Here is a 22,732-nt window from a genome sequence, read left to right on the forward strand (position 1 = left end):
AACAAGAGAAAAGCCCACAGCGTGCAAATTAAAACTCTTAATACCTGCTCTGCACTCGAGTCGCAACTGCAATAACATAGTTCCCATAATCAGCATTCCTTGTTAAAATTCTTCCAGGTTTTTGGTCAAATATAATCTGACACTCTCGGAGCAACTGTGTATAATAAAATTATTTGGAATATGAATCATATCTAGTTAAAGGATGAAGTATGGTGGACATAGAGAGATCTCACTGATAGTACAGTACACATTTAAGCATCACAAAATGTACCATTTTCTAAATACAAGCCTTGTAAAATAAAAATATATCATATAGCATCTTCAGCAGATACAAATTTCTACAGAAAAGATTGCCTCAAGTATACCTGGAGCACTTGATTTCACGCCAGTCATTATTTTGCAGGAGGATGTGGAGATATAGGCATTGATGCTGCAATATAGTTGAATCAGTTTGGGAGAGGAAAAAAAGGCTTTGAAGAATATTCGCTCCAAATACCGCCTTGTTTTTGCCGGTCTGCTCATAAACACAGATTCAAAAACACACACACACAGGCAGCTTTTTGGCAACCCTGATGCTCCCTTGAGTGCAACTTCCATGTTTTTGGGGATTGAATTGGATTGAAGTCTTGCCCACAAACTCATTTAATACTTCTCTTCTCCATCTCACACTGTGGTTGTTGTGCCTGAGGAACGGTGAAGAGCAGAGAAGGGGTGCTGGCTGGGTGGGCTAAATTCTAGGATTTGTCTGAGGTGTTTGGTCGCTGCTTCCCATCCGTGTTCTGCCCATTCCATTAGTAAAGACGTTTCTCATATCTATGAACATATAAGGAAATAGTTTTATAAAGACATTCTGATCTTAGCTTTGACATATGAAGATGTTTGAGCTCTGGCACCCTCTGGTGACTTACGAGTGAAGTCCATGTACGCCACCCTCCACCTGAGCAGACATGGTCCTCTTCTCGAACTTCAGCTCTCCAGAATACATCATGGAGCTAAATGTGTAACAGCGTAGGAATTTTTATAGTGCTCAAAAACAAACCAAATGCACAATAAAACACGGACGCATACTTACCGGAGCACAGAGAGGCTTTTCGCGCCGATGTCTTGGCAGCCGTGTTGGATTCCAGCGATGAGGTATGGGGCAAATTTATGGATTGAGCCTTTGTCCTGCACTGAGCCCGACACTCCTTGAGCCACCTTCACCTTATCACCCTCACTGCCAAGACAGCCAATCAACACACAGAAGGTGAGGTCGTGTAATGATAATATATCATCAAGTACAGTACACGGAGTCACATAATAGTTCTATTAAGAACAGCAGAAGGTAAAAGTTCTGTGCTCCCTATTACTAAATAATTTATGTTCAGTGAACAGTGTACTACACAAACACACACTCAACACACCTGAAGTATCGCTTCTGGCTGCTGGCGTTCTTCTCCATGGCATCTAGTGAGCCCATGCCTCTGTATTTCTTTAGTCGCACCCCATCAGAAAAGAAATACTCGCCTGGAGCTTCAGTGGTGGCGGCCAGCAGAGATCCCATCATCACTGCGGATAGAATACATTTGTTTTTATGGTAAACAGACGCATGAATATTATATGTTAACTCATTACCAATAATCTGTTTCATCTCTACTCTAACTGCCCGCCATGTCACGTTTGTTACCTATGTTTTTCATGTTGTATTGTAAATGTAGTGCCATTTTTCATTGCAATCACTCATTATTCGGACTGGGCAAATGTCCACTGTCTGTCTATGTATAAACTGCTTGTTATTTACTGTTATTGTGAAGTGTCCTTGAGCTTGGGAAAGGCGCTATATAAATTAAAAACTGTTAAAAGTGAACAATTACCTGTTGACGCCCCCAAGGACAGGGCTTTCACCACATGGCCGACCGTCTGGATGCCCCCATCTGCTATGACCGGCACTCCAAATCTCCGAGCATATTCTGCCACCTTATACACGGAGGTGCCCTGAGGTCGTCCGCATGCCATGACTACGGGTTACAGAATTGGACACACTTCAGGTTTGCTTTTTATATCGTCATGCGGAAACCGACTGTAAACAAGCATTTTAAAGCTAATATTCAAATGATTATTCCCATACACAGTTTTGACAGTTTTTAGCCCAAGCAACATATGGGTAATTTGTTTAATGTACGTGTGTGAGATTGACTCCCAACCTTCCTGTGTGATGCAGATTGAACCACAGCCCATTCCCACTCTCAACGCATCCACACCTGCGTCTATCAGGTTCTTTGCTTGAGCAGCTGTAACCACTGCAGAGAGAGAGAGAATGAAGTCAGAGAGAGCAACTGTGAAGTAAGTGCTCTAGGGCTGCAACGATTCATCGAGTAACTCGAGTTAATCGAATCAAAAAAATCCTCGAGGCAAAATCATCTGCCTCGACGCTTCGCTTAGTCCATTTAACTACACACAGATATTGGAGAAAGACGTTTTTTGTGTAAGGACTCGGAGTATGAGCGGATTGCGGTTATATCCGCGGTTCAGGTGCGTAAACATCCCAAACATTGCAGGTGGATGAGAGAAATCGTTAATATGTTGATTTTAATAAAGACGCGGAACTCTCATATCACGCTAAAACACAATGAATGCGTGTCGTTCTTTAACTTTCGTTTTCAGCTCATGTCGAGATCCAAAGACCCCAATGCGAGAGATAGAGAGAGAGAGAGAGAGAGCGGGCGGGCATCAGCACTGGTAATATCATTTAATATCGCTGTTTTTAAATGAAGAAAACTGTGTGTTGAGCTTCAGGATGCGACGCTGAACATTTAAGTTTCATTTGCGGCAGTTCACGCGTCAGCTGAGGAGATACAAGCAACTCCAAACACATGAACTCGATGGAGTTTGCAGCTTTGCACATGGATCACCGTCATTGTGATGTCATTGAAATCTTTAATGAGACTTTATATATCCTACTTGATAATATCTTCGAAATGCACCATTAGATGTTCTCAATACTAGGCGCAACAAATATCAGAACAAGCTGTAACGCGCGCGTGTGCGTGTGTGTGTGTGTGATTAGCAGCGCTCGTGCTTTCAGAGCTCAGAGCTGCGTGCTTTCATTGATTTGTGTAATTTAAATATCACACTTTAATCATATTTATAGCTACTAACTTAAAGCAAGCTGTGTTACAATGATGAATGATTAGCTCAAAAGATCAGCATGTGTGATGTACTTTATCTGAATTAAACATATCTCGCGTTTGATCACGTTCTAGCGGTTATTCCTCCGTGTGATGTATAGGTTGTCGACCCTGGTTTATGTAAATGTAATTTTGCCAAAATATTTTTTTTTGTTTTGTTTAGCAACCTACTTCAGTGTAGCTAATATGTGACGATCGGGTGCGGGTGGATGGTTTGCTTCTAACAGCTGATTCGGTGACGATAGAGCTGATCCGCACATCTCTTATTCCAAGTTAACCTGTCCAATATGTTTTGCTCCAGTAAAGGAGTAAATAAGACAGTAAATGCTTATGTCATGCTCATGCCTGAGCTGAAGCTGATACATGAAAGTTAAGTTGCACAACATAAATACAATGTTTAGTTATTTATATTATTTATAGAATATTTATAGAATATTAGAATATTTATATTATATAGAATTTATAGAATATTTATATTATTTATATTGGCATTATTGTTATTTATATTACTACTATTTAGATTTATTGGTTGTAGGTTTAGTTTTAGATTGAACTATGTTTACCTTTTTAAAGTAATTTGAAATAGATTTTTATTTAATATAATATGGCAATTGTATGCATTAAAATTGTTTAGTTTCACAGTTGTTAATGTATGCAATTTCAGCAATAAAACTTAATTTTTCTAAAAAGAAGACAAATTAGATGTTAATTTTAAGATACCCGTCTTATTGTCTCTTATTGCTCTTTAATAAAGAAAAAGTAATTATTATCCGATTAATCGATTAATCGATCGATTAAGTGGTAGATTAATCGATTACAAAAAGAATCGATAGCTGCAGCCCTAAAGTGCTCACTGTAGCAATTCAATGATATTCACCATTTCCTCCCACAACCTGCAACTCTGGGTACTTCTGCTTGATATAATGGATCATATTTATCTGGTAAACAGAGTTTCCTTGTGACGAATCCTGAAAAACAATTAAAAACAGTATAATCGGTGATGCTAGTGGCAGAGATATCTCACAAAAACGGTTTTGCTATAACGTTACATGAAACGTTGAAGACAATCTAAAATTAATATAGTGGCTGAAAGAATGAGTTTTCCTTTAAAACAACGGCTTTAAACCTACCAGAACCACAACATCTACCCCAGACTGCGCGAGCAAGTCCAGACGGTATTTGTCATCTTCACGCGTGCCGATGGCGGCGCCACACAACAGCTGTTTGCGAGAATCTTTGGAGGCCAGAGGATAGTCCCTGTTCTTCTTCAGGTCTGTGCGGGCTATAATGGCCACCAGTTCATCCTTGTCATTCACGATGGGCAGCTTACCTGTACAAATGAACAAATATAAATGGTTTTAAATGGTTAAATACTATATATTTTTCTGTTTACTGTGGGTGGAAGAGGGCTAAAAGTACAAATAAGATAATTTAGTTAAATGTATTACTATTGCACCTGATGACTATAGTCTGTGTTTGGGTGTTCTCACCTTTTTTGCTGCGTTGCAGGATGTCATTAGCCTCTTTCAGTGTGACACCAGCAGGAGCAACAACAAGATCATCTCTTTTAGTCATGGCCTGGAAAACAATTAGAGATATGCAGCCATAAAGGTACAGCATCCCAAGCACTGGTATTCTAGTATATGGTAACACAAGTTTGTTAAAGGATTAGTTCATTAAAAAAAATTAAAATATCCTGATAATTTACTCCCATCTCATCCAAGATGTTCATGTTAAAAAGTTAAAACGTATGTAAATGTTTCTTTTTTTTTGGTGGAAAATGGCCGATGGTTTCGCTAGATAAGACCCTGTTCCTCAGATGGGATTGTGCAGAGCCTCTGAAGCCATGCGAAGCTCTTTGAAACTGCATTGATGTGGACCTTGGTTGGTTGCAATTCAAATGCATTTGGTGAGGAAATTATCAGGAAATTTTCATTTTAAAGTGAACTAATCCTTTAAATAGTTAATATGCCTTAATAAAGCCTGTATTAATCTCAGTTAGTTAATTTCAACATTTACCAATACATTACTAAAAGTTGTATCAGTAATTATACAAAAGTTGTATAATTACTATTATTTATTGGACCTGAACTGACAATGAATATTTGTATAATTATTAGATTATAAATAGTGTAACAAATGTACTGCTCATGTAACTACCAGGAACTTATTGTAAACCTTTACATTAATATATCATATAACCTAATATAATATAATGTTTATGCTATGTATACATTATGGTTTTAAAAATATAATAGTTTTATATTATGTAGTACCACAACAGTTTTCAACATTGATAATGTATCTTGAGCATCAACTCATCATACTAGACTGATTTCTGAAGGATCATGTGACACTGAAGGCTGGCGTAATGATGCTGAAAATTCCGCTTTGCCATCACAGGAATAAATTACATTTTAAAATGTATTCAAATAGAAAACACTTATTTTAAAATGTAATAATATTTTACAATATTACTGCTTTAACTGTATTTTTAAACAAATAAATACAGCCTTGGTGAGAATAGACTACTTTCAAAAACATTTTTAAAAATCCTTAATGACACCAAACTTTTGCAAAGTAGTGTATATACATACATGATCACAAAGGCAGTCTCACCTCCTCTAGGGGTTTGTTATTATCTTTCTCAGACAGGAAATCAATGTCTCGTGATGTGACGATGCCGACTAGTTTGCTGCCCATCTTGCCTGTCTCAGTTATAGGGATTCCAGAGAATCCGTGTCGAACTTTTGCTTCAAGTACATCGCCTACAGTGTGACGAGGACTCAGAACCACTGGATCAGTGATGAAACCTTGCTCAAACCTCTGCGGGCACACACACAGAGACCTTGACATCAAATATTAATAGGTACAAACACACCAGAGAAGACAACAACCTTACATTAAGCATTTATGAAGGGTGACAGTCTTACCTTCACTTTGCGCACCTCATTGGCCTGAAACTCTGGGGTGCAGTTATGGTGAATGATGCCAATTCCTCCCATCAGCTGAGCAACAAGTCATAAACGTACAGATTAATGATTGACAGATGTCAGTCACATCAGAAAAATTAATCTAAAAGAAACTTACTGCCATGGCAATGGCCATCGAGGATTCAGTAACAGTATCCATAGGAGAGGAGATGAGCGGGGTCTTCAATGTGATCTTCTTGGTCAATGCTGAGGTCAGGTCCTTCATAAAACATAGAAAGATAAAACATTAGTTCTGAGAATAAAAAAAAAGGTGGCTGTATTTTGACTGCCGTTTTATGTCTGGCCACTAGAGGCAGAAAGGCATCAATAACGGTTGTAAGCTACCCATTAATATCATATCAATAAGAAAATGATTCCTTTTTCTGATAAATTGTACAGAAATTATATATAAAATACAGTAAGTAAAAATACAGTAAGACAGTGATGTCATTTTTAATGTTAAAGATTTATATTTCAAATAAATGATGTTCTTTTGAACCTTATATTCTTCAAAGAATTCTGATAAAAAGTATCACGGTTTTCACAAAAATATTAAGGAACTGTTCAGCTTTGCCATCATATATATTACATACAAAAGTTACAAAACGTACTGAATAACTACAAAAAAACTACACATAATACTGCGCATGTGTGTAAAAGTACATGCAAACCAAAATATTGAAAAGTGGGTCGGTTAAGGGGGGTAAAATAAGGGGAAAGTGAAGGCCGTGACCTTCATTTATACACCAGCGCTGAGAAGTGTTTCTCTAACACTGATAAGCTCACAAACATTCCCCTTGCAACCTCTTCTCCCCTTGCAAAGTTCCCAAAATATGCTTTCACATTCACACCGGTGGAGGAGAGTGGCCTCATGGGAAAACAGACACCATAGTGGGACATTTTTGAGAAGGTCTCAAAGAAAATTCAGACACAGAGACATTAAAGCTGTTATTACAGCAGCCTACACAAACCCAAATAGGAGTTTTAGTTTCATTCCTGGTTATAGTGGCTGTTGTTTTGAGCTTCGACCTTGTTTATTTCATTATTATATTCAAGACAGGGATCTTTAAAGCCCTACTTTGCGCCAAAGGCAATAAAAAGAAAACAAAAACAAAAGATAATACAGCAGAATGTTCAAAGTTCATCAAACTAGAAAACAAATAGAACAATTCAAAATAGAACTCAATTCAAATGAAGGGGAGAAAAAGCAGCTGGTTTACGAGTATTTTAAAAGTGCTGAATCAAGTGCTGACAAAAGTTAAATAAGGTCACAATAAGTGAAGTGCTGCACACTTACGGAAAATCCTTGTGGCTGCAGTATGCAAAATGCTATGTTTTTGATAATTTAAAAGGGTTGGTTCAACTCAAAAATGAGAATTCTGTCATTAATTACTCACCCTCATGTTATTCCAAACCTTCGTAAAACCTTCGTTCATCTACAGAACACAGATTAAGTATTTTGGATGAAATCGGAGAGCTCTCTGACCTATCCGTAGAGGACAACATAACACTTTCAAGGCCCAGAAAGGTAGTAAAGACATTGTTAAAATAGTACATGTGACTCCAGTAGTTTAACCCTAATTTTATGAAGAGACGAGAATACTTTTTTAGAGCAAAAACAAAATTCAATTGTGCAAACGTTATTCAACAATTTAGTCTAGTCTGTGCTAGTGTCCTATGTAGTTAACCCAACAATGCAGCGCTTTCGAGTTCTACAGCAGCCAAAGCTGTTCACAGGAGCACCACGATGCACAAGATGCACTGTATTTACAACATAAACAGCGAAAGAGACTGGCACAGATGTGAAGAAATCACTTTTATTTTTAAACACAAAAAGTAATCTTGTCACTTCATAAAATGCAGGTTGAACCACTGTAGTAAACCTCTGGACCTTGAAAGTGTTCATTAAATTGCTGTCTATGGAGGGGTCTGAGAGCTCTCGGATTTAATCAAAAATATATTTTTTGTGTTCTGAAGATGAACAAAGGTCATACGGGTTGGAACAACATGAGGGTGAGTAAGTAAATGATGACAATTTTTATTTTCATGTGAACTAACCCTTTAAAATGAGTTAAAGGATTAGTTTACCCAAAAATGAAGTTTATGTCATTAATGACTCTAATGTTGTTCCCTAACCGCTGTTGACCCCACCCTAAACGCTCTTCCATGTCTGTTTTCAAACCTCAAATAAAGATTAAAACGGTTATGAATCAGCATATTGATTAATGATTCAGATCGCCAATATCACGCGATTTCAGCAGTTTGACACGCAATCTGAATCATGAATCAATACGCTGATTTATAACCGTTTGAATCTTTATTTGAGGATTGAAAACAAACCTGGAAGAGAAGACAATGCTAAATAAAGTCGTAGTTTTTGTTATTTTTGGACCAAAATGTATTTTCGATGCTTCAAGAGATTCTAATTAACTAACTGATGTCACATATGGACTACTTTGATGATGTTTTTATTAGCTTTCTGGACATGGACAGTATAGTGTGAATACATTGGATACGCTCTCGGACTAAATCTAAAATATCTTAAACTGTGTTCCGAAGATGAACGGATGTCTTACGGGTGTGGAACACCATTACTAGGGGTGTCAACAATAATCGATTCGGCGATGCATCGCGATGCGGGGCATGAACGATTCAGCATCGATGCGGCAAAGTGCCATAATCGATTATGTCGCTGTTTATTTTCTGGCGGACGATAAAGTTGTGAAGTTTCAAATACTTCCGGTTCCGAGAGAATAACAACAACAACAAGGAAGATGACTGAGGCGGAGGGAGATGACCGCGATAGACGGGTTATTAAAAACGCGCTAACGACCCGAGGTGTGTAGGATTGTACGTATATTTTTTTTGCACAATAATCAATGAATCTATAATGACGAAAAACGCCGCAATTCACCTTTATTCCACAAGGTGGCAATATCTGATACGCAATGATGAAGTGACGCTTCACTCAGTTACCTCTGACAGAAAACGAAACAATAATCTGCAAAACTTGAAATGGCTCAGTGATTTACCGCAGAAAGCAAGTACTAAACACAATCATATGTTAGTGTCACGGTCTCTTGATGATGGATGTGGTCAAGAAGCTGTCAGTGATCAAAATATTGATTTTGAAGACATTGAAAATGAGTTTTGAGAATATGCTCGAGATCGCGAATATGAGCAGATGCTTAATGAATATACTGGTAAACAAGCTCTGATGAGGTCATATGATGATGGTATTAAACATCTGCTCAAACTGAATCCTTCCAAGCTCCAAAAGGTAACGAAATAGGTTTTATTTTATTCTTCTGTAGCTGCTACTCTAAAATCAGGAGTTTTATATATTATCACGACAGGTAGAGGTCTATCCATGTTAAATATAGATCTGGGTCGCTAACGACCTGAATATGTAAGAATGTTTGGTGAAACAGTCATGCATTTAAGGGCTAATTGCATTTTATTTAATTACATTTTATTTTATTTTAACTTCTATGTCAAAGATACAGGAGACACATAACAGCCAATACAATCTGTTGTTTAATATCTGCTTGTATTGCCTCATGACTGATGAATAATTTGCTTTGTGTGCAGTAGAATTTTGATGCATCACAATGCATCGTAGAATCGAATCGAATCGAATCGTTACCTGGTGAATCGTAATCGAATCGTGAAGGAAGTGCCAATGCACACCCCTAACCATTACGGTCACTGATCCAGTCATTAATGACAAATTTCATTTTTGGGTGAACTAACCCTTTAATTACTATATGTTAAACAAATGTTGAACACGATTTTTAAATGCATAATTTAACAGACTTGTTTTAAAGTATCTGTTACTTTTGTAAGGGCCATACGTACATATGATAGATTTAAAACTAGCCACTTTTCAAGCTAGGTTACAGTGAGCAACGAGACAAAAGAGACAGCCATTTAGCTAAAAATAGCAAGTGCAAAGAAAACACAGACGGGTAGTTTAAGCACACGCGTCATTATGAAAACAAACCCACTGAGTGAATGAAAGTGTGGAGGACACAGGCTAAATGACTCACCACTTCATCTGAGGTGAAGTCAATGAAGCCAGGCAAGATCAGGAAGTCACTGCAAATGGGACCGAGAGAGAGAAAACAATCAGTGACCAAGAATCAAATCATCTACATTCTCCTGGAAGAGAAACGCAGTCAATTTTAAACACACTACTGTATGATTTGTGTTCAAATCAAAAATACAGTAAAAAAAGTGTAATAATATTATTACAATTTTAAATGATTAATACTTTTAAAACCTCAGAACTGTCAGCATCATTCCTTCAGTTTTTCATCACGCAATCCTTCATATATCATTCTAATGTGATAATTTGGTGCTCAAGAAACATTTCTTATTATTCTCAATGTTAATAACAGTTATGTGGCTTCATATTTTTGTGGAAGCCATTATACTTTTTTCAGGGCTTTTGATGAACAAAAAGTTCAAAAGATAGCATTTAATTGAAATAAAAATATTTTGTAACATTATAAAAGTCAAATGTTACATTTGATCAATGTAATGCCTTCTTGCTGAATAGAAGTATTCATTTCTCTCTCTGTAAAAAAACATTACTGACCCCAAACTTTTAGAACATATCTCCTAAAAGTTAATTTAGTCAACTTTTACCATTCGAATACCCTCAAAACTTACAGACATGAACAAAAAGTCATAAAACTCCTAGGGAGAGGAGGATGTGTTTTCAAGCATAATGAAAACCTGATGCTGACTGCTTGATTCATGGCATCTTAAATCATGAGAAGCTCTAAATCAAGTGTGGTTTTTGAGGTGAGCTTGAAAAACGCCTGAGGCCCAGGCACATTCTGACTTGCTCTACATGAACCAAACCTTCACCGGCCTAATACTGAAATCTATGATTTGTGCTATAGAATTCCTGCTGACTTCAGTGACCAGATGACATAAATACTGGTGAGAGAGAGAGAGAGAGAGAGAGAGAGAGAGAGAGAGAGAGAGAGAGAGAGAGAGAGAGAGAGAGAGAGAGAGAGAGAGAGGGGAAAAGAGCTCCTCATACAGACAAAACGTAACTGGCAGATGGGGAAAAGATTCTGAATAATTCATGTGTATGTAAAAATAAAGAGGGAGAAACAGAGGTAACTTTAAGGACATAAACATATTTTCCCTTTTGCTTGTGGTGGGCTAAAAAAAGGAATCTGTGTAGGCTGGGACAGGGCGGGGTTCCTCTCGCCCACATGTGCTGGCCACACACCCCTAAACATCAACAACATAGGATGTGAACATCAGGAAAAGTCAGACAAAAATGAGGCAGTAAGGGCAAAACAGACAGCTGTCCTGATTAAATGTGCTAACATCTGGATCTTTAACCATACAAGAATTGGTTTGACTGCAAGGAATATTGCAGGGAAACAATTTGTGTTACATCATGTCCTATATAGGCAAGGATAAGCAAAAAAGGCTCTTTTCCACTATAATCTTGTTGTTTATCTTAATAAACTGTGATGATCTGACATTTATTTGGGGCGTAGCCCTGCCCAGCGACTGCCATGGCCACAACCACAATGAAATCTGATCGGTCCAGAATCCCGTTCAGAATAACTTCATACTAACCATCAGATTGTGATTCAGTCGTTTACAGACAAATTACTTAAATGTCTTATTTGCATCTATAATAATTAGCTAAATAATACAACCGTTCTACAGTCTCTCTGGTGGAACACCATGTCTCAGTTTTAGATGACTCAGACTATAAACTAGACACAAAGACAGTACAGACTGAAACCCAGACTACCTCCAAATATGCAGAAGTACACAGTGCCAAATATCACCACAGACATGCTGACTACCCGCTTTATAGCAACCAAGTTTGAATAAATCCAGGTAACATGGTGATCCACTTAACCCTATATTTAATCGAATTCTATACCGCCTCCTAATTGTTCTCCCATTCGCTTTTAATGAGCATTCAGTCTGACAGAAGCGGTTCCATAAACCATTTGTGGCTTCAATGCTAGTCCAGTATCTCCTGAACATCCATACTTGGTAGTGAAATGACATCTGACTGAGTTATCCACTGTAGAACTCCTATTTCTTTTCACTTAAAAACATTAGTGAAGCCATTCTACTTTCATTCATTGCTTAGAAAGAAACTATGCTGCACACTTCAAGGGATAGTTCACCTAAATATGGAAATTCTGATTTAATCACCCTCAAGTTGTTCCGAACCTGTATGAGTTACTTTGTTCTGCTGAACGCAAAAAATATATATATTTTGAATAATGTTTGTAACAAAGCAGATAGAGCAACCATTTTGACTACCATATTAGGGAAAAAATATACTATGGTAGTCTGCTTTTTTACAAACATTCTTCAAAATATATTCTGTGTTCGGCAGAAGAAAGAAACTCATACAGGTTTGGAACAACTTGAGGGTGAGTAAATGATGACAATTTTCATTTTTGAGTGAACTATCCCTTTAACATACACTGACTAAATAAGCAATTTGGATTTACATGGATTTTGAGTTCTGCAGTGCAGTTTAATTTCATATGATTACTCTTGAGCAAGATTCGATGAGGAATAAGAGGCCAGTGGGTGGAAACGGAAGGATTTTAGCTTGCAAGAATTTATATTAAACTATGAATAACTTAATTGTAAATAATAATTAATTGTATCAATATTAAAAATGAAGCCATTCTTAAGAGGACGGCTACCCCGAAAATAATTAATGTTATCATGCAAATCCAATCCTGTATGATGTTCTTTCTTCTGTTAAACATAAATTAATGCATTTTGAGAAATGTCTGGGTTATTCTCCAATATAAATGGAAGTCAATGGTAACCAAAACATTTCCCACAGAAGATTAAGGCCCCGTCCACACAGAGACGTGTTGTAAATTTTGTACCGTATCAACGTTTCGTCCACACGGATCCAGCGTTTTGGAAGCATGAATCCGATATTTTCTGATATGAATCCGGAATCTTACGTTTTCATGTGTAAAGCCAATCTGTATATTTTGTAAAATGGTGATGTCATCACACTACGTCCAGCACGGTGAAAGAGTTAAGGGATACAACTACGGGCCCTGGGCATGCGCACATCAATATCGGGTCATTTAATTACCATATTTGCATTATTGTAAGGGTAGGTTTAGGGTTGGGTTGGTGTAGGCGTTAATAAAACACATCTGTTAAGTGTGTATTGTATTTAGTGTATTTCTGTGGCAGAAGTACAGCGCTACACACTGGTCTGGCATGTATACTACATCATTTTGAGTCAGTTTCGGTGATCTTGTGTATGAAGATATTTCTTGAAACGAGGGGGGAAAAAAGATCGGATTGGGAAAGTTCTGGCTTTGTGTTGCTAAGGCTGAGTAATTTTATAATTTTAATTTGTTTGAATCAGAAGTGCTGCCTATTGAGACATTTTAATGTTGTTTGAATTGGTGCATTTAATTGATAAATAGCTCAATTAGCAGCTAGCTTCATAAAAGTAATGAAGAACCAGAGCATTTTAATATGGCAAAAAACCTTGAAAAGGCCTCTGATCCGGCTAATTTATAAATGAACGAATCATTCAAAAAAGTATAACAATCCTGCAAGCAAACTAGCATAGAGATGAGACATCTTTCATCAATACAGCAGAGGTCTGAGCCTCATGGGTCACAAGCTCCTCAAAGAAAAAACTGTGCGAACACACTTATGCATGCGTTACACAAATCAAATTTACACATACATGCACGTATCAGATCTATGGAGGGTTCAGACATAAAAGCGTTTTCTCTATCCGTGCCTATGAGCGTGCCCCCCCCCCCTCACATGACGCCAGCGTGAGGACAGTCATGCGGCCCACGATGCATCACTACACGCTTTTCATTACAGATAAGACTTAAAAAGATAGACCTTTCACCTTGTAATCTAAGGCAACACTAATTGTGAACTCACTGTGTCCTAATGTCACAAGTTTGACTCCGTTGCAGTGCATTATGGGTACAATGAGAGAAGACATTCATAAACATAAAGTCAAACGTGACACCATTTACTCTCCCTCATGTTGTTCCAAAGAGGTTTTTGTGTCTTTGCAATTAAAGTCAGTAGGGTCCAATCTCGTTTGAACCCTCAACGTCCTTTAAAAATATTTAGTGTCCACATTTAAATACAAGTAAGTAAGTAAGTTTGAGAAAGGCTTGAGGGAGAGTAAATTATGACATTTTTCAATTTCAGTTTCTAAATCAGCTCATGTAAATCAATCATGCAAATGATATATACATAACTATAGCCTGGCTTAACCAGGCTAATTTATGTAATATATATGGCACAGGTTAAGGTTGAAACCAGGTTCCGTCACAAGTGATTAAAAGCAAAATCTTTTGATTGTCTCCCAACAGCAAAGACCCTAAACAGACTATCCTGACTAGATAAAGCTGGAATATTTGCGTCCTTTATTGAGAAGATGATGTCTTAAATAAAGGGCCGTGTTACTCACTTGTAAGTCATACCGTCCCCCATAGAGCAAAGCTCTTCCGCCGTGAGTCCGTCTCGGACAGACTTCTGTCCTGATCTGTAATGTGGATGTCCATTACATACGCACAGAGTATCACTGCAGGGAGAGGAACCCAATGAAAAGTACTTACTTGTAAGTTAGACCATCTCCAATAGAAAAGAGCTGCTGGGCAGATAGTCCATCATCAGGAATATAGCCCGTTCCTCCACTTATCAGATAGTCTGCCATACTGCAAAGGAAAAAACACAAACGTGACCTGTAAGTAACACACAGTTCTCTTCCATGCCAACCGCCCACTTTGCCTTTGATACTGTAGTCCAGTCATTCAATCCCTATTTATATTGTAAAGCATATAGAACTGACACTATAATTTTAATCATTTCTGCACTTCCACTTGACTGTTTGAAAGATCTTGATATTGGCAGTCTGGTTCTGTAAGTAAAAATCCTATTCATTTTCTCCATTGGGAAATTGATTTTTAACAACTTATAAACCAAGATAAAGACAGACCTAAAGTGAGCTATGAGGTTGTTAATCAATGGTATATGCTGTTGTTGAAGCCATCAGTTTGCATTATTTCAACTTATCTCTTAAGAAATCCCATTTAACAGCAGAGTTCCTGAAAAACTACATTACCCATGATTCAGCAAAGAAAGCTCCGCCAATCAGAACAAGCAAATCATATCAAATAACTCTTCAGTACCCGTCCCCTCCCATGAGGCACTGCGAATTATGTAATAGTCCATTTCCCTACACTCTAAAATATTTGTATATATTTGCATATTTTGCTGTATAATGTTGATTCTTTCTACACCATCAACATCTTTAAAACAGTAGTTTATATGTATCAATTATTTTGAATACAATTATGTCAATACAGACGTTAGTTATGTTCCTTATTACCTAAACAGTCGTTTACCTATTTGTCTAATTTAAAAAAAATGTTTTTGTAAAATATGATTTTAGATTAATTGCCATAGGCCTCAATTTGATATTTAAAAATATAACTAGCAATGGTGACAATCAATATTTACATATTGAATTGCCCACTGTAAATATTATATATTTGTGAAGTTTACTAGAATTTTAATATCTACAACAACAAAATCAGTTCCACTGGTCTGTTATTCCCTCACTTCCTAACCATTTATTCATTTATATAAAATATTAACAGCTGGTCGACCAATGTAAATAATGACAATCTGAGAGCAGGACAGTCAGCATGCAGCTGATAAAATTATAGAACATGAAACCTCTTTTACACAATATTTACTCGAAATACACTAAAAATATTTGAGGCCAATCAGGCCACCTTCCTGAGTTCAGCCCTAAATAAACACACCTGAACTAGCTAAGCTAATCAAGCAAGATGTTTGAAATTACTTGATAAGTGGGTTTGAACTGAGCTCTTCAGGGTGGTGGCCCTCCAGAAAACAGGTTTGGACAGGCTTGAACTAAGTTATTGGTATATTTTGGAAAGTGTTTAATTGATTTTAAATAGATTCAAAGTGCCTACCAATGAAGATGCCATGTTTTTTAAGGAGTCCAAATGTTAAAATGGCTGATATGTCGATTTTGATGGATGGTTTTATAGACTGTGCCAGTGTCAAAGTCACTTTTTTTTTATTGATTCTGGCTGAGTTTGATCATCTAAATGGCCAAATATCAGCTAATATGCAGTTGTTTTGAATCCATAATCAGCCACGCGCCATGTACCATTATGGCCGTTTCTCGGTATTAATGTCAATCTCAGTTTTTTAAAGTTTCCTGTAAATCTTAGCACTGTTCTTTCGCTGATTTTAAAGCGCTAGTATTTACACCAGGAAATGCATTCTATTTGAGTGAAAAGCATATTGAGAAGGGTTACCAGGAAGCGGCGCATATTCTGTTTGTAGCTAACGTACATGTGGAACGTTAGCAAGACGTTTGGGTTTTCATTATGTAAACACACTCGATTTACGACCAAAACTGTGTAACGTTAAGTCCTAATGCTGCGCTTTGACCTACTAACATTATTCCATAACGTAACCCACGCGCGATATGAAAATTAAAGAACAGACTTTGACACGTGCGCACAGATAGCCGTAAAACAGACCCCCCCAAAAAAATCATACATTTTGTCTTTGAACGCAGTAATATACACACTCGCACTACTGGCCCGGTGACCTACATTGAGTACATTAAAAATAAGACAGGGAAACCCGGTGTTGTATCCACATCGAAATTGAAAGCAAACATGCATCTGGTGAAGATTTTCTTTGTTTAGAGCTCGTCCAACACCATTCTACAAGAAACATTTAACATACTTGAGTAACGTTAAATATAAATTTCAAACCTTCTCTGTAGACGAGCACGCGTGTATCTGGAGCTGATGCGAGTCAGATGGAAAACCCACCGCTCTCTATGAGAACGTTATCTAAAACCGGTTTATGCCCTCTATACAGACTATTTCCTCAGCTTTCTGATCCTTCAAATGGTCTCGTTCGAATTCAGTTTTTGTGATGAGTCTGGCTTTATGTGGAAAGCGAGGCAGACACAGAGATACCGCGTCATATCCTCAAGCTCTACACGTGGTAATGGCATGGGTTAACACTTTCATTACCGCCACAAGTAAGTATGACTGAAATGTGATGAAATACTGCATATTGCAAAATGGTGAATATCGCAATAAAGGTGTAATATTTTAAAGCTCTGAATTATAACACGCGCCTTTAAGTTGTTGAAATGCTATGTTTAAATAAAGTAAGCTACTCCGTCTTTTAGAAATATTTTATTTAAATAGCCTACTCTTGTATTTAAAAAAAATATATTTTGAATGCACGTGAAAATAGTGCTTCTGCTGCCCCACAAAAAAATCTAAATAACCTAAAATTCAGAAATTAAAATCCTCTTCATCATGGATTTGTATTCAAGTCATTGTCCATATTAACTAAATGTATGTATTTTAAAAATATATGCTATAAATGTGTGTGTGTGTGTGTGTGTGTGTGTGTGTGTGTGTATGTATGTATGTATGTATGTATGTATGTATGTATGTATGTGTGTATATATATCATTATAAAATCAGTTTATTTCAGGATGTATATAAAAGAGCTTCCCCTACCATTTATTGTAGTTTTAAAATTATGGTCATAAAACCTTCTTGAAATTATATATAAACGTAATAAATTCAGATATACCCATTTTTATTTTATTATATTCTTTCTTGCCTCATGTAAGGACTTGAAAAAAATGTCTAGGAAATTATCCAATGACCCATTTCCATAATGTTATATGCAGAGACCGGACACATGGAGGCCCATGGTAATTGTCAAGCACCACTGCTAGATTTAAAAGTCAGCCACAACCAATTACCAGATGCCAATTGCTAAAGGATGACTATGCTTATAAGAAAAATTACCAAATTACCTCAGTTGACTGACCAGCACATTCCCTACACGAAAGCACAAAATCATTTTGATCAAATCAGTGTAGTCGTTTAATGTGCGTATTACATTTCTTTTGTAAAACCAAAATGCATGCTTTTGCAGATTATTTCCTTTATCCATGTTCCCTTTTTTAACATTGCAATGCAGCTCAATGTTAAAGTCAGCATGAAGAAGTTATAATAGTCTTTTCTTCCCTATTTCTGAGTGAAACGGCTTCTAGAACATTTGCAATTTACTGTATCGTTGTCGTTTGTTATTGCTCTGACAGGACTACTGCTCAATAGAGTGGTGCAGGTATGACGTCACTTTGTAGGCCAATCGGCAGTTAGCATCGGACTGGTTTCCCATAGGTGCTTGGATTATCACAAAACAACCTCTGTGATAAACAAAAATGTGATGCTTACACATTTTGTCCCTCAAGATAATTATTCCAGATGAACACAACTTTTATGAATTTTGAAATGCAGTCGCCAAAAGTATAAAGCTATAAATGGACTACACCACGGTTGCTCAACTTCAACGTCACCATCACTAAGCTTCCGACAACTGTTTCAGTTTTTATCTCAACTTTTTCCCAGAGCTTTATAAGCGCACGATTATGAGCATAAGGTTGTAAAGGCGGACTGAGCTTTCTTTTTTGGCGTGATGACGTTTAATCTCCCCGACTGCATCTTTATTTACATTTAGCCACTTGTTACCAACCGCCATTTTCAAGACGCATAACAACAACAAAAATCACAAGTGGGGTAATACTGATATTTGTATATACCAAATTTGTATTTGGTATTTGATGTTGTAGAATAAAACGTGAAAGTGTCTCGAGCTTGTTCACCACAGACCTTATTTCAGCCATTTAAACAAAATCCCATTCAAAAAACCCACTGACCTTAGGATAATGGAACCAGAAGTGCTAAAATGCAAACTCACTTCCGTGTTTTGGCGTACAAAGTGATGCAATACTGAGAAGGGTCCAGCTGTGGCTTGGGCGTTCCCTTCATGAAACAAGAATGCCTATTGGGCGTTCCTGGTAGCATCTCATCGACCAATCGCGACGAGTTTCTCAAGGCACATGGGTATGATGTAATTTCCCATTCTATATGCGTGCTCTTTTTTTTTTTTCTCCCCCCAAACCAGTTCAGCGGAAATGCCCTGCAACCAATTCTAAACATTGCATTGGCCATGTCAATCACAATAACGACTGCCTACACCCAACCCTGATCCCTAAACCTACCCATCACAAGAAATATTCTGCAATTTTACATTTAAAAAAAAAAACAAAAATCCATTAAAGGAATTCTATGTAAGAAATGTATTTCAATTAATCATAAACCTATCCTGATATGTCACTATATATTAAGAAATCATGTTAATTTCAAATACTTATATCACTGACAACAGCAGTCCGGCCAGGATATTGTCTTTTAAAAGTTGTTGTTGCAGCCCTCAACTGATGTTCATGTTGACATGTTGTGTTTTGACCTGAAGCTCCTCCCTACACCTATCTACCAATCACAACGTCAGTAGTGTTTCTGCATCCGGGTTGCCAGATCTGCTCTATTTACCACAGTTGAGCTACAAACGTTCCTGCTAGATCCTGCAGCCTATCTGGCAACCTCGAGTCAGGGGGAGGGGAGAGGGGATAATGATGGCAGTACCAGTTTTGGCCACAATCTTACATACACTTCCTTTAACATTGTTGGGACACACAGACAGACGCAATTGTTCGTTTCGGCGTAGACATGCACGCGGAATCACATGCAGTGATTATGGATCGTTTAGGCGTAGAGATTCACGTGGAATCACACGGCGTAGACATACACCCAGATAGCTCTAAATGCGTCTAACTAGCGACTGTTGAACATATCAATCCGGATGTTGACCGCTATCAATTCAGTTCCAGTCTGTGAAAACGGTAACCAGCACGATAACGCCCATTTGTGGCCGCAGTTGGATGATATTGGCAATACCTGCACAACCCTATTCCATAAAAAATAAGTGATCAATTTTGATTTCATGGTGACTTTAAAACTGTCTGATTATAGCACTTCAATGTGACTCGTGATTAAGTTTGGTGTGTTTTGTTTTGGTTTGCATTCCAGCAATTAACATGGGTAGCCAACCACAAAACGGCAATTTGTTCTCCAAGTTTGTTAGCATGCCATTCAACAACTCAAATGAGGATTTTTCATTAAAGCAGCCATTTAATGTCAAAGGCTTGTCCGACAACTCTAGTCAAAATCATCAGTAGCCCCAGCGAGCTTTTAGACCAGCGGGGTGAGATTGAAAGTGCATGTGAGTTTGTAGCATTTATTTAACAAGTAGTCATAGTACAGACAATAAGTATGGCTCCATTTTCTAAAAATAGTAGTTTGTGTCAGAGGCAGCAGCCATTAAAATCCCTGACCCTTGTCTTATCCCATCACAACAGAGAGGTGAAGTGGTTATATATGTACCTCGCCATATGTGGGTCACTGGACATGTGGGTCAGAATTATCTTCCTGCACCAGGAGCTATTTCTGTGTTTCTGACCCATTTGGACTTTGCCAGGACTTCACACTCCACTGCGTAGCTGGAAAAGACCTGATCTACTGTGCCCAGAATAGCTCTATAAGGTCAACATTTGTTGACCCTGCATTAGATTTTAAGATTCAATTATACAAGCCTGTTTTATCCCCCAAGTCTTGATGGTTTGAAGATTAGAGATTAGAATGAGTCTTGCATTTAATTATAAGATGACAAGAGGGGATTTATCTGCAAAGTTGCATGCATTTAAAAAAAGAAACAATCGCAGACAAAATTGTGACGCTGAATTATCAAGACCCAAATTACATGTAGCTTTTATTAACACCAATAACAATTCTGAGACTTTGTGATCTTCACCTTACCTGTCCGGAAAACCTGCTTGTAAGCGTTTCACCGTGTAGCGTTGAGCTGCAGACTCGTGTCCATGCACATGAGGGACAGCTTGGAAGCCATTGGGAGAACATTCAGTGTTGTTCATCATCTCATGGTTCATCTCCTGTTTAAATTCTTCCGGAATCCCCTCCATCTCTGTCCTGTTTAGGTATAAAGTCTGTGCGCTGTTCATTTCCAAAACAAATCCAGTCTTGTAGCAAATTCAAATGTCTCTGAAACCTATTCAAAGCACGGGTGGAAAAAAAATATAACTACTAAACCTAAAGTGAGCTCCCTGTAAATCCAGAGTTCAAAAGCACTCTCATGTCTCCAGGATCCCGCAGTTTTTGTGTTTGATGAGGTGAGCGGACAGTTTTGCTTTGACTGAGCTCATAGCCAGGGCGAGCGAGTTCCCAAGAACTGTGGATCCACGCACCTGCTCACATGGAGACAAGGGTGTCGCCTTGGAGATATTCCCACCTCTGAATCCCTCTGGCCCATGCGTGTTCAAGAGCTGGTATAATAGGAGGACTGAGAAGGAGGGATTTGCAAATAAACTGGAGATAGTAAGAAAATGTTAAAGCCTGAGGGAGTTCCAGACTAGGACAGTGAAGAGACAGAAAGCAATGTTTTGAGCTTGCGGTCTCGCCCTTTGTGGCTTTAGCTGTGGTTCTGGCAAGAGCACACGTCACACTCACAAAGAGGATTGGAGAATTAGACCTGGGGACTATTAAGATGAAAAAGGCACTTCTCTGTCTCCGTGTATGTGTGCGTAGAGCTGCTTGCATAAAAGGCAAACCAGCAAACAAATGGGAAGGCAAACAAAACAAACTAGATGAAACGCATTAGCTAAAACCAACTCAAAACGTGTATAAAACAACTAGAGAAAACAAGCAAACAGAACAAACTAGAAGAAATACAAAGCAAACGCAAAACGTAGATAAAATAACCAGACAAAGTAAACTAGACAAAACAAGTAAACATAAACTCAAAGAAACACATTAGTTAAAGAAAACTCAAAACATGGATAAAACAAGCAGACAAAACAAACTAAACAATGCATGCGAAATGAACAAACTAGGTGAAACACATTAGCTAAAGCGAACTCAAAACATAGATCAAACAACCAGACATCACATAGACAAAACAAGCAAACCGAACAAACTAGGTGAAACACATTAGTTAAAGCCAAATCAAAACATAGGTAAACCAACCAGACAAAACAAGCAAACTGAACAAATTAGAAGAAACGCATTAGCTAAAGCAAACTCAAAACATAGATAAAACAACCAGACATAACAAACTAGACAAAACAAGCAAACAGAACAAACTAGAAGAAACGCATTAGCTAAAGCAAACTCAAAACATAGATAACACAACCAGACATAACAAACTAGACAAAACAAGCAAACAAAACAAACTAGAAGAAACGCATTAGCTAAAGCAAACTCAAAACATAGATAAAACAACCAGACATAACAAACAAGACAAAACAAGCAAACAAAACAAACTAGAAGAAACGCATTAGCTAAAGCAAACTGAAAACATAGATAAAACAACCAGACATAACAAACAAGACAAAACAAGCAAACAAAACAAACTAGAAGAAACGCATTAGCTAAAGCAAACTCAAAACATAGATCAAACAACCAGACATCACATAGACAAAACAAACAAACCGAACAAACTAGGTGAAACACATTAGTTAAAGCCAAATCAAAACATAGGTAAACCAACCAGACAAAACAAGCAAACAGAACAAACTAGAAG

General features: G+C 37.6%; 1 protein-coding gene across 4 annotated transcripts; it reads right to left on the reverse strand.

Annotated features, from left to right (window-relative positions):
* Positions 1-154: 154 nt before the first annotated feature.
* impdh1b (IMP (inosine 5'-monophosphate) dehydrogenase 1b) lies at positions 155-21,669 on the reverse strand. 4 transcript variants are annotated; one of them, XM_067428565.1, is made up of 16 exons: positions 20,953-21,669; positions 14,770-14,868; positions 14,622-14,696; positions 10,189-10,237; positions 6,258-6,359; positions 6,101-6,175; positions 5,787-5,993; positions 4,658-4,745; positions 4,298-4,497; positions 4,045-4,135; positions 2,184-2,279; positions 1,854-1,997; positions 1,404-1,548; positions 1,073-1,216; positions 909-992; positions 155-813 (listed from the first exon to the last, which is right to left on the reverse strand). In XM_067428565.1, the coding sequence occupies exons 1-16, from the start codon at positions 21,153-21,155 to the stop codon at positions 792-794; spliced, it is 1,824 nt and encodes a 607-aa protein (XP_067284666.1). In that variant the 5' UTR covers positions 21,156-21,669; the 3' UTR covers positions 155-791. The 4 variants fall into 4 exon arrangements, with proteins under 4 accessions (XP_067284666.1, XP_067284668.1, XP_067284667.1 ...); XM_067428567.1 differs by lacking the exon at positions 20,953-21,669 and adding an exon at positions 16,975-17,214; XM_067428566.1 differs by lacking the exon at positions 14,622-14,696 and having other exon boundaries at positions 20,953-21,665.
* Positions 21,670-22,732: the final 1,063 nt, after the last annotated feature.

This window comes from Pseudorasbora parva, chromosome 20 (genome assembly GCF_024679245.1).
Source record: "Pseudorasbora parva isolate DD20220531a chromosome 20, ASM2467924v1, whole genome shotgun sequence".
NCBI classification, from domain to species: Eukaryota; Metazoa; Chordata; class Actinopteri; order Cypriniformes; family Gobionidae; genus Pseudorasbora; species Pseudorasbora parva.